The sequence below is a fragment of the Gossypium hirsutum genome, chromosome A09, assembly GCF_007990345.1.
Source record: "Gossypium hirsutum isolate 1008001.06 chromosome A09, Gossypium_hirsutum_v2.1, whole genome shotgun sequence".
NCBI lineage: Eukaryota > Viridiplantae > Streptophyta > Magnoliopsida > Malvales > Malvaceae > Gossypium > Gossypium hirsutum.
The window spans coordinates 60,122,022-60,134,652 of record NC_053432.1 but is presented as its reverse complement, the minus strand read 5'-3'; the positions used below and the strand labels follow the sequence as shown (position 1 = coordinate 60,134,652).

Below are 12,631 nucleotides of genomic sequence, written 5' to 3'. Positions count from 1 at the left end.
TTATTATTTTAATGTATTTATATTTTATAATATATTTATTATCGTTTTTTAAATATAAAATCATTGTATTTAAGTTGATATATTAATTGATTGCATTAATATTGTTCATAAGGATGAGTTAAATAAATTAAAATAAAAAATGGTTAAAATATTATGTTAGTCCTTATATTTAAAAGTTAAAAAATTAATTTTATTTTTATTTTTTTTTAATTTTAAAATTCTAGTCTAATCATTATCATTATTGGTAGGTTTTCTAAAAAAAATTCCATTTATAGCAGCTATTTTCTACCAATCATATGCCATGTCATATGAGGATAGTCTAATCAAAATATCAAGTTGATAAATTTTGATAAAAAACACATTTTAAATAAAAAAGAGTATTAACTTTTTAAATAGAAGGGCTAAATATCAAATTTTGTCAGATTACAGGGACTGACAACATATTTTAACCTAAAAAAATTGATCAACCTTATCGAATTAAACCGTTAATAGTGGGGCAAGAGTAAAGAAGACAATGGCAATTAAGTAAATTTGGGAATTCCGACAGCAAAAGACAAAAAATGGTATTTTAGTATGAATAATAAACAGAGGATCAATCATAGTCGACGAAATTCTGAATTTAATAGTTTATTTATACTTTATTGTCTTTCGTCCTCATATTCCAAAAAGGAAAAAGAAAAAGAAAAGCAAGCATTTTTTTATTTCTATTTTATATTCAATTTCTCACCAGAATTTTGATTTCTAGATTTTCTTGGTATTGCATTCTAAGAAAAGTAATTTCTTTTTCCAAGTTTTCGAATTTTTTAATTAAAGTTTACCCTTTAGGAACAACTTCTAGTGAAGTGAAGTTAATTATAATTCCAGATTCGTTCCCGATCTCGTTTCTGGATTTTGTTTCGTTGAAAAATGGCGAAGCGTGGATATAAGCTGCGTATCCTTTACCTTAAATTCTTGTGTGTGTGTTTTTAATTTTTCGTCATTATTATTGAAATGCTGTAAAGAAATTAGAGGAAAATGAAAAAAAAAATAAAAATCACCAGTGTTAGTTGAGCTCAAGTAATCTCAAGTTGAAGAAAAAAAATTCCTTTTCTTTTTTAATTTAATGTAAATATGAAAACTTAAAGGCATTTGCATTTGGTTTATTACTTTAGTTGCTTCCTTGATGAAATGAATATAGAGGAAATTGTGGCTCATACAGCAAACGTGAATTGTTTAAGTATAGGAAAAAAGACATTTAAACTTCTTATTACAGGTGGAGATGATCATAAAGTATATGTTTGGGCAATTGGGAAAACCACCTCTTTAATGGTAAAGTTTTAATTTAATTTTTGGATAAATAGATGCTTATAAGAATAAGTGTTAAATATATGTATATATATTGGAGCTTGAATAAGTGTATTGATGCGCAGAGTCTTTGTGGTCATTCTAGTCCGGTTGAATCGTTAGTTTTCGATTCCGGGGAAGTTTCGGTGCTTGCTGGAGCATCTGCGGGTGCGATAAAGCTTTGGGATCTCGAAGAAACTAAGAGTAAGTCATTGATTTCTGCCTGGAAATCATGTCATGGGCTGTGCATTGAACCTGTATGCTATAGTGTTTCTTAGGTGTAGACAAAAAGAATAATTCTGGATAAGATACCTCCTGTTTATATCTAATTGAAGTAAATTATAAAATGCTTGATGTTCTTGAAGTGTAGTGGTTCGCGGATTTACTGGACACAGATCTAATTGCACTGCCATGGATTTCCATCCATTTGGTGAGTTCTTTGCTTCTGGTTCCATGGACAAAAGTCTAAAGATATGGGATATTAGAAAGAAGGGGTGCATTCATACATACAAGAGCCATACTCGAGGCATTAGCTCGATTAGATTCTCTCCTGATGGCCGCTGGGTAGTTTCGGGTGGATTCGATAATGTTGTAAAGGTAACATGAGATCATAATCTGCATTGAATCAATCATCAGTTTGTTTAGTATAATCATATCCATCTTTTCACTGCTGAATAGGTGTGGGATCTTACTGCCGGGAAACTCTTGAATGAGTTCAAGTTTCACGAAGGACATATTCGTTCCATCAACTTCCATCCTCTTGAGTTTCTCCTTGCCACAGGTGAGCCTGATTCAGTAGGACTCCTTAAGTGCCTCATGCATTGTACTTTGTTCCTTTTGGCATTTTGTATGTGGAGCATATGAATCCAATATTTGTGCATTGTTTTAGTCCTCTTTATGCCTCTAGAGACCAGCACTTTCTTGGGAACAACCTAACTGATATGTGACCAAAATTTTCAGGTTCAGCAGATAGAACAGTGAAATTCTGGGATTTAGAGACCTTTGAACTGATTGGATCTTCCAAACCTGAGGTATACATAAGACCCCCATAGTTGATGTAATTAGCCTTTTCATCATGCTTCAATGAAATGTTTATGTTTCAGGCTAAAGGGGCTCGGTCAGTTACCTTTCACCCTGATGGGAAAACCCTTTTCTGTGGATCAGATGATGGCTTTAAGGTTTTATCCTCCATTGTAAAACCGGTTAGATTCTATCTGAAATCAAATAGCAAACATCTCAATTTTCTTTTTCATAATTGTAGGTTTACTCATGGGAGCCAATAGTTTGTCATAATTCTGCTGATATGGGATGGTCGACACTCGGTGACCTCTGCATAAATAAAGGCAAACTTTTGGGTTGTTCGTATTATCGAAATTCGGTCGGAGTTTGGATAGCAGATATAGCGGTATTTGTATTGGTTTCTTAACTCATATTCCTTTTATGTTGGTTCAATGTTGAATTGTTGATCAAGTATAAGCCTTGTTTGTGCATGTCTCAGCATATTGTGCCATTTGGACAAAAAGATCATATGGAGAAAGCAGGGAATTTCATGAGGTCAACTTTGGGATCACGGCCCTTATCGCCTGATTACGAGACAAAGGAAATTAAGAACATATATGTTGACAGTAAGTTCTCTTTTCTGTTGCTTTGGTTTTGTCCTTTTGAACTGGTTCGTCTAAATATTGCTCCACTGATGACAAATAAATGTGAAGAAGATAATTTAGTTTCCAAATATATAGTTTATGTGAAAGCCTTTAGCTATAATTTTTCTGACGTGATGTTGTCATTTCTGCCATAAGCTGCTGGTGGTTACTCCGTTGTTATGCAAAAAGCTGTCTTTTTGAAATCTCCGAAACCGGTACTGCCATTGGATGCCAATGAAAAAGATCAGGCAGCAGAGAACCAGAGTCCTGGAGCAGGACTTAATATTAAATCCAATGGACAATCGGGTGACAAGTCTGTTACCAAGCCGAGTGTTGTTCTGAAGGATGTCGATAAAGACTATACGAATACCGGAGAAGAATCTATTACCTTTTCAGGGACAAAATCAGGCATGTTGCTCAAACCAGGTCATGTTAGAAGACTATCTTTCAACAATTTAGAGGTTGAAAAGCTGTCAGCTGCAGTTGAACCCGGAACTCCTAGTGATATGAAAACCGGGTTAGATAGTGCAATGGATCTGGATTCTGAAACTAGGACATCCCCTAATCAAGATATTTGTAAGTTTTGATTTATACCATGTTGTCATTTGCTTCTATGGTTACATATTTCCTTATATAATTATATACTGATATTGTTCTTTCATTCAAGACAAGTCTTATCAGATATAAACTAGATGATGTAGTGATACTAGAAATTTCTTCTTTGGCAGTGGCGGTTGTCCGAGGGCGAACACGCAGTTTGGTTGAGAGGTTTGAACGACAAGAAAAATTAAATAGCGGTCGTGATCTTGCAAGTGATAATGGGAACTGTGCCGGAAATCGAAGTTCTAGAATGGAATCAACTTGTAGCTCTAAGGGTAGCATTACTGGAGATCAAATTTCTAGCCATGCATCTAGTGGCATCGTTACTACCATTTCTATAAAGGAATCAACATATGCTTCGGATGGGATCATTTCAAATCAATTTTCTCAAAGGGAAGCAACCTCTGCTACAATCACTGAAAATCACATTCCTTTGAGAGGATTGAATTCTTCTAATGATGAGAATTTCAGTATTATTGAAAGCCAAGTTCCAAAGGGTGAACCGAGCTCTGCTACCGATGGCAGCATAACTGATAACGTGATGCAAACACACGACATATTCGTAAGCACTCTCCGGTCACGCTTGACAAAGTTACAGGTAAACTTTGGCTGTATATAGTGTTGCTTTTGTAAAAAGAAACTGGGAAATGAAACCTCCATCATTCATATTTTTGTCATTCTTTTGTTGGATTTCTTGATTGATTTACAGTTAGCATGTAGGTCGTGCGGCTTTTTTGGGAAAAGAATGATATCAAAGGTGCAATCGATGCCTTACGGAAGCTGCCAGACCATTCTGTGGGTATTTATGGGAAGATTTCATGTGTGTTGCTTTATGCTGTTATTGTTGATGGTTTGCAAGTACTACCTAGAGGCTTTTCTTGCATGTTGTCTCTAGATAAGTCTCAAATTATTTGTGGTGCAGGTGCAAGTAGATTCGGTCAGTGTTTTCATGCAAAAAATGGAGATTCTCACCTTAGATCTGTTCTCCAGCCTACTTCCGGTGCTTACCGGCTTATTAGATAGCAAAATCGAAAGGTAATCTCAGAGCAAACCTGTAGTTCTTGTTGTAATTGTTCTTGTAATGCTTGAGATATGAAAATGCAGGCACGTAATTGTCTCGTTGGAGATGCTACTGAAGCTTGTAGCAGTTTTTGGTCCTGTGATACGCTTAACTGCTTTGGCTCCACGCAGTGTCAGTGTTGATCTTCACGGCGAGCAAAGGTGCTATTGATTAATACTGATTTACAAATACCTGCATTTATGGTTTCTCATCTATTGTGATTGAAAAAGCCGCAATGAACCGAATATTTTTCTTCTGAGCGCAGGCGAGAATGCTGCAACCAATGTTCCATGCAACTGGAGAAGATTCACAAACTTCTCCCACTGCTCCAAAGGTAAGATGCTAATACATTTTCTAATCGAATCCAACGTTATAATGATTACTCGATATCCTCAATGGTAGTTTGCATACGATGATATTTAAATAATATCAACATATCCCCCATGAAAAATAGGTATTTCCTTTGTGTTACTACAGGAGAGGTGGTACCATAGCTCGATGTGCACACGAACTGAATCTAGTTCTTCAAGAATGACAAAGGAAGTTCCCGACCAGGCACCATCTAAACAGTTTGCAGCTGAAGCATGAAAAATTGACTCGAGTGCTAGTGTTTGCTGGTTGTGACTTTACTATATTTTGCGCTGCCTGCTTTTGGTGGTAGCCGACTGCTAGCTCGGTAAGCATCAGCACTCGAGCCGGTTACAACTTGAAGATGGAAATTGCCTTGTCATTCTTTGATGCTATATATTGTTGTTTGTAAGCTCTTCGTTAAAAAAAATGTATGAATGCAACTCTGTAAGCAAGTGCCAATGCAAATATTCTCTTCTGTTAATATTCTGTGACATACATACATACATACATATTGTCTTAATCTTCATTTGATGGTGCCAAATGTAGGCTTTATTTGGAAGTAGGTTTTTTATTTCTTTGAAGCTGGTAAAAGTAGCACTCATCTGTCTTTGTTGGTCAACATCGTACTAGAGAATGATCATTAAGGTTTCTGAATTTCTTACAAATGCATTGTATTAATGTTTCAATTTCATGAAAGACAAAAGATAGGGTGGTTTTTTTGGTGTCTTTAAAAAAATTGGATGTCCTTGTCACTCCATATTACAACAAGCGAATGATGCCCAAAATAATGGTCCATTCTCCTTGAGTTTGACTTGCTTTGCATATTTGTTTATTTCACGATAGTTTGGAGTTGACCTACCGGCGGATTTTGGATTAACTCTTGGAGGGTTTAATTAAAAATTTTAGTAGAGAGTTTAATAAAAGAAATTCTAAAAAATTTGGTGTCTAACTAAAATTTACAAAAAATTTAAAAGAAATTTTTTTAAAAAATTTTGAGAGTTTAATTAAAATTTCAAAAAATAAAAATAAAAGATTTAATTACAATTTCATAAATTTTTTGAGGCCAAATCCTCCCACACTCCTATAGAGATCCACCTCTTATTCAATAATATCTAAATTGAATTAGATTGACCGGTCAAATCAATTGAACTAAAAAATTATCGAGGTATCAATTAAGTCGAGAATTAGAATAAACTGGTTCAAATGAGTTAAAAAATTCAATTGAATTGATAATTAAATGGAATTTTCAATAATATTTTATTTTTATTAATTTTTAATAATTTATTTAATAAAACTATCCGAACTAATTATATCGATCCATAGATAATTTCACCCTCAATTCGATTTTAAAAAACTTGCTCTCCATACACTTGTTCATCGATAAATTCACGGAATTCATAATAAATCTATACATTATTACTACCATCAATCGTTACCATCGTCACAACAAACTAAAATAAATTAATGAGATTTAACTTCACATTATTTAAGCATAGTAGGATTTTGATCACAAATTACTCACAATCTTAACTTTATGATTAAAAATAAAAATCGAGAATCCTCACATGTTATTTACACATAGTTGTTAATTTTATAATGATAAATTTAATTTTTAATTGTTTACATCTTTTTTCAGTTTATTTTTTTTTGTTTAGTTAAATTTTATCTTCAACCTTTTAAAAAGAGTTGATTTTGATCATCAACATTTAAAAAAATATCGAATTAATTCTTTTAATAAAAATATTAACTAAAATGTTAAACTTTTTAAACATAGCAACTCACACGATGATTTAGGTGAACTTCATGCCGCTTTTTTTTTTTAGATATTTACTTACTATACAGATTGACATATCAATATTGTTTAAAAAACAATATTTTAATCAGCATTCTATTAAAAAAAGTGATTTGACTCTTTTTTAAAGATTAATACTTAAATTTAGCTAAAATAATAATAATAATAATAATAATAATAATAATCAAATTGATGAAAAAAAAGGTAAATGTTAAAGAACTTAATTTGGAATTATTCCACAAAATCAAAACCCAAATTTTAGTTAATAGACCTTATAGGTAAATCCTATTCGCTCTCCAACATATACAATGAAACAAGCTATAAAGCAACAAATCAATTTCTTCGATCAATCCGTTTGTTTCAACAAAATGCCAAGAAATAAATATAATATCATCTGCTATTTTCTTGCCGTCGACCTTCTCGTTTCTAAATTTCGTTTTTCTCTTTAACCTCAAAGCAAATACACCCTTTTTTTTTAATGATGATGAAGACAAGTGTTCCTTCATTTCTCTGTATATATATATTTATATATATAACAGCATTTGCCATCCCATTTTGAGCAAACCCAAAGTTGCTTCTTATACAATAATATAACTTTTCATTTCCATTAGTCTTTATAGAAAATACTTTCAAACCCTGTTAATGGCTGCTCACCACGATAAGAACCCTTTTCACAACGAAGAAGATGATCAAGTCAATCCTTTTTCAGTGAGTTCCCTCTCTCTCTCTCAACCCTTTCCATATATATATAATATACATGTACAGTAACTTGAAATCTTATTTTTATTTTCCATTTTGAGTTTTTACCAACAAAACAAAATAGGTCTAATTTTTATTTTAGTCCCTCTACTATGCTGAAAATTTGGATTGATCCTTTTACTTTTATAATGTTGTGGTTAAAATATGATGCATTGATATGTTCAAATTTTATACAAGTACAGAGATTAACAGCCTAACATGTAAAAAATTATGTCAAACTAAACTAAAGGTATTAAATCTCAATTTCAATATAATAGAGGGACTAAAATATAATTAGACAAATATTTACAGTAAAATGATTGTATAATTGTTTAAAAATAAAAAATTTTCTTGCAGAACCCTTCACATTATTCACACTCAAGGCTTTCGGCATTACCTCATGAACCAGCCAACTTTGATTATGGTCATCGGCATCCAGCCATTGACGTTGCTCTTGATAAAGAAATGGTAATTGAAATGTTAAAATATGTCATAGGTGTTTATAGCAAAAAAATTTGGAATTTATTTTTTATATTTTTATTTTTAAGAATCTAATCTCTCTACTTTTTAGATTTTAAAATTTAGGTCCAATTGTCAATACTATTAATTTTTTTGCTAAATTGGTTAGTGTACGTCATATGAGGGTAGTCTAATCAACATGTCAAGGTAACAAATTTTGATAAAAAATACTAATAATATTAATGATTGGATTGAGATTTTTAAATTAAAGAAATAAGAAAACTTGATTTTTTTAACTTTGTAAGTACATGGATTAAATTTCAAATTCTGGATAAATACAGGGACTAACAACATATTTCAACCTTACTTTCTAACTATTTTTGATTTTTGTCTGATTTGAAATGTAGAATTTACAGCATAAAGAGAGAGAACTTAAAACCAAGGAAGCTGAAATCAGAAAGAGAGAGGAGGTAAATACCTGAACAAATTCGAGTAACACCGTACTTAAATAACACTGGTGGATTCTGTCTAGATTTATTCTGATTTATGTCTTAAAATATTTCGATTTTCAATCTTTTTACATTCTAATTATAGTTATTCTAGTGTGTTTGTGCTAGTCTTTATAACTAACAAGATGCTTACTCATATTTGGGGGGAATGCAGGAAGTTAAAAAGAAAGAAGAAGCTCTTGCTAGAGGTAACATTTTTGTATTTTCTATTTGATTAATCTTTTCTCTTTTTGAAAATTTTTCGAGTTAAAATTATCTAAAATCTCCATAAACGATTAAGTTTAGTTATGACCCTGAAAAAATTGAGCATATCCGTATTGGAACATACCTGTATACATCACTCGCTCGAGTCCAGCTAACATGGTCTTGGCAATTAGCACTGATGACATCCACACTAAACAGTTGTTTTGAAATGCAGCTGGAGTTTTTCTGGATATCAAAAATTGGCCACCATTTTTCCCAATCATACACCATGATATTGCAAATGAAATACCAGATTATCTACACCGTATGCAATATGTAGCTTTCGCCACTTTATTAGGTATGTAATGTAAACCCTTCATGTCAGATGCAAAGCTTAGATTATAGCTTATTGCATATATTTCACTTGGTCCTAAAGAACTATTAATAGTACTGGAATGATGTGGTGAATTTCTGCAGGATTGATCCTTTGCCTTGTCTGGAATGTCATATCTGTTTCTGCTGCAAGCCTCAAAGGGAGAGGTAGGATTTACATATCTTCTTTAACATTTGCAATAATCTGTTGTTTAGATTCTGAGTGTTGAATCTTAAAAAACATCTGCTTTTTAGGAATTGTAATCTGGTTCCTTGCCATCATCTACTTATTAGTTGGGGTACCAGGAGCCTATTTTTTGTGGTACCGTCCACTATATCGCGCTTGCAGGTACTCAAACTTGTATGATCATATAGCTTTCAAACTTTGAATAATGTTCCTATTTTTAATTTCATGATCATCTTGCAGGAAAGACAGTGCATTTAGATTTGGATGGTTTTTCATATTTTATATGGTAAAATTGCATTTTATTTATCCGGTAATCACCCCCAAGCTTTGGCATGGCAGCTATTATAAACTGTTCCTTTGGTTTCAGGTACATATATGCTTCTGCATCTTTGCTGCTGTTGCTCCGCCTATATTCCGTCAAGGGTTTTCGTTACCGTAAGTTCCTTTTTAACTTTCCGGCTACGTTGTTTCAACTCTAAGATTTTCTTAAAGTATCCTACATTTAGACTCGAGTTTGAGTAATATAGCTTGCCGGACCTGTATGACATGATGCAGGGGAATACTGAGTGCATTAGATGCTATGAGCCAAAGTGCTATTCTTGGGGTAAAGATAGCTACGCCTTCAAAATCTCATTTCTTCATTTTTGAAAGCTTATATAACTTAAGCCATGACCCATGTTTGCTTTACACAGATCTTGTACTTTATCGGGTTCGGATTATTCAGTGCCGAGGCGCTGTTAAGCATCTGGGTCTTTCAGGTCTTTTTTAACTATTGGTCAACTACGTTATTTGATATTTGCTATTCTAACAATCGTTGGTTAACCATGTTTTCGGCTTGTGCAGAGAGTGTACAGGTTTTTCCGGGGAACCGGTAAGGCTGCAGAGGCAAAGAGCCGAGCTGCAAGAGGGAGAGCAATGGCTGCAGCAAGTTAATGAAGCAAAATAAAATAAAATAGCTGAGCAAGCTCTCATGTTGATCATCATCTAGCCCTTGCCATGGCAAGGTCACATTATTATTCTGGAAAAAGAACAATGATGCTGTATTTTTTTTTCTTTTTTTTTTGGGGGGGGGGGTGGGGTGGTTTGACGATGTAAAATCATTCAATTTCAATGTTTTCTAAGTATAGAAATTTACATTCAATACATTTGTTTATGTTGGAACCAGTTAATTATGTATTTTTTTTGGTACAGATAATGTAATTCAATTTATACGGTTTGCAATAAGAATCTTATTTATAAAAAATGGTAAAAAGTATTTAATCAATAAAACAAAATAAATTGAAAAGAGGATTTTGAAATTAAAAGAAAACTAAAAGAGATTAAAAATAAAAATTGAGATTAATATAATGAAAATCTTGATTTTAATTTTGATTCATGAAGTTTATCATTGATACAAAATAAAGATAATTTAATTTGATGTCCTTAATAACAAATAATCTTAAAATAAAACGCTAAGAATTTAATTTAATTTAATAATAACACAAAATACTAAAGAGATCCAATTGTAACTACCAAACACATGCAAGTGATATTTAGACTAGATTACATAATCACATAACAATGAATTGTATATTTCGAAATACATAACCATACTATTTGATATAAATATTAAAATAATTTAACAATTACGGAATTTTAATTCACAAGACAAATATTTCAAGATATTGAATATGAGTCCTATATTCAACAAATAAAAATATTTTAATGACACTTTCTAACTTTATAAGAAAAAAATCATTTTAATTTTTCGTCTCTTTTAATTATTAAATTTACAATATTTATCAAATCGCCCTTAAATAAAAAAAATAATATTTGTTAATTTTATTAATATTTATTTTCTATCCTTAAATTTCTCCCAAATTTGTAACTACAATAAAACAAATTATTGAAACATTTATACAGCAATGGTATGTTTGATGTTGCCAAATGTAGGCTTTCTTTGGATGTATTTATTTGTTTTTAAAGCTCATTCATTTGTCTTCTCCACATATAGAAGACAAAAGATATGATTTTCCTTTTTTATTCGGTTGTCATTGTCACTCCAAGTTAAACCGTATATTCCAAATAAAACTTAACGATTTTTTATTTTTTTAAACAAAAATAATTAAAAATTAATTAAACTCTCTATGTCAGTATTTTTCTATTCTGTCTTCCTAATATTTATTAGTGCTTTGACAAAAATCTATATTTTAATGTTTCAATTAATTGTTCGCTTTCAATTAAGTACACAATTGATAAGTTGTAATTTTCAATTAAGGACTTAACTGATATCTTAATTATTTGGGTAAATTACACTCAATATCACTAAACTATAGGTAAGTTTATATTTTGGTCACTCAACTTCAAAAAGTTACAAAATAGTCATTAAACTATTTGAAAATTTTCATTTAAGTTATTTAACTGTTAAGATAGTTGTTGAATAGCCTTTTTTGTTCGCACCACCTACATCAATCGAAAATTCTCATTCCCCTTCTCTTCTATAGTTCAACTTTTTTTTATGAAATAGATTTAATGTTATAAATCTGCAAACTAAAATTCAAACAGTTTTCTTCTATAATTTCTGACACTCACTATCAATTTGACTTAAAACTAAGGTATGTTTTTTTTGTACTCGTCGATGGGTATTGATCAATTGTACCACTCGTTGAATCGTCGCTTGGAGCTCATTAACCTAAATTTAAATTCAAGAGTTGAAATCACTTCAAATTACGACATTGTATATATCAAAAATAAAACCTAGACTTCAATTTAATTAAGAAATGACATAATGATTTATTTAAACCTCCAACTTTACAAAAAAAATTATTTTAACCTTTCATTTTTTTTAACTCTTAAACATTGTATTGTTTATCAAACCACCTCAAAATGGATAAAAAAAGTTAACATCTATTAACTTTGATGATGTGGCAGCTCACGTGTAGACTACGTTAGCAATTAATTTTTTAAAATAAAAAATCTTAAAAAATATATTTTTTTATAATTTTAATAATTTTTAAATTTTAAATAATTTTTTATAACTTTTTTGAATCTTAAAAATTAATTAATTGCTTATGTGACACCCACGTGGAAATCCACATGTATGTCACGTTAATAAAGTTAACAGACGTTAACTTTTCAATCCATTTTGGGTAATTTGACAATCCGTGTAATTTCTTTTTGTAAAATTGGAGAGCCAAATAAGTCATTATGTCTTAAGAAATCAATCAACAGTGGCGGAGCTAGAAAAAAAAATTGGGACAGAATTAAGTTATATATTTTTAAGATAGTAAAAATACAATTTTACTATTTTAATAATCTATATCTTTATGATTTTTAAAGAATTAAATCAAAATTATATTATTTTTTAGAAGTCAAAGTACAATTTTATTATTACTAATTTAAAATTTTATAAATTATAAAAAATTTAAATAAAAA

At 31.1% G+C, this 12,631-nt stretch overlaps 2 protein-coding genes across 8 annotated transcripts; both read left to right on the top strand.

Annotated features, from left to right (window-relative positions):
* The first annotated feature begins 641 nt into the window (after positions 1 to 641).
* On the top strand, positions 642 to 5,458 carry LOC107888995 (katanin p80 WD40 repeat-containing subunit B1 homolog KTN80.1). Of its 7 annotated transcripts, none has more exons than XM_016813277.2 (16): positions 645 to 931; positions 1,178 to 1,308; positions 1,410 to 1,527; positions 1,694 to 1,920; positions 2,002 to 2,104; positions 2,284 to 2,354; positions 2,427 to 2,501; positions 2,585 to 2,728; positions 2,822 to 2,948; positions 3,123 to 3,542; positions 3,695 to 4,164; positions 4,276 to 4,365; positions 4,489 to 4,601; positions 4,671 to 4,787; positions 4,892 to 4,960; positions 5,104 to 5,458. In XM_016813277.2, the coding sequence occupies exons 1-16, from the start codon at positions 907 to 909 to the stop codon at positions 5,159 to 5,161; spliced, it is 2,358 nt and encodes a 785-aa protein (XP_016668766.2). In that variant the 5' UTR covers positions 645 to 906; the 3' UTR covers positions 5,162 to 5,458. The 7 variants fall into 7 exon arrangements, 4 of the variants coding, with proteins under 4 accessions (XP_016668766.2, XP_016668765.2, XP_016668767.2 ...); XM_016813276.2 differs by having other exon boundaries at positions 4,276 to 4,386; XM_016813278.2 differs by having other exon boundaries at positions 647 to 931; positions 4,287 to 4,361.
* Positions 5,459 to 7,892: 2,434 nt separating this feature from the next.
* On the top strand, positions 7,893 to 10,249 carry LOC107890022 (secretory carrier-associated membrane protein). Its single transcript, XM_041076265.1, has 11 exons — positions 7,893 to 7,975; positions 8,374 to 8,436; positions 8,630 to 8,663; positions 8,894 to 9,016; positions 9,136 to 9,198; positions 9,286 to 9,379; positions 9,458 to 9,503; positions 9,585 to 9,652; positions 9,773 to 9,821; positions 9,910 to 9,958; positions 10,065 to 10,249. The coding sequence occupies exons 1-11, from the start codon at positions 7,973 to 7,975 to the stop codon at positions 10,148 to 10,150; spliced, it is 678 nt and encodes a 225-aa protein (XP_040932199.1). The 5' UTR covers positions 7,893 to 7,972; the 3' UTR covers positions 10,151 to 10,249.
* Positions 10,250 to 12,631: the final 2,382 nt, after the last annotated feature.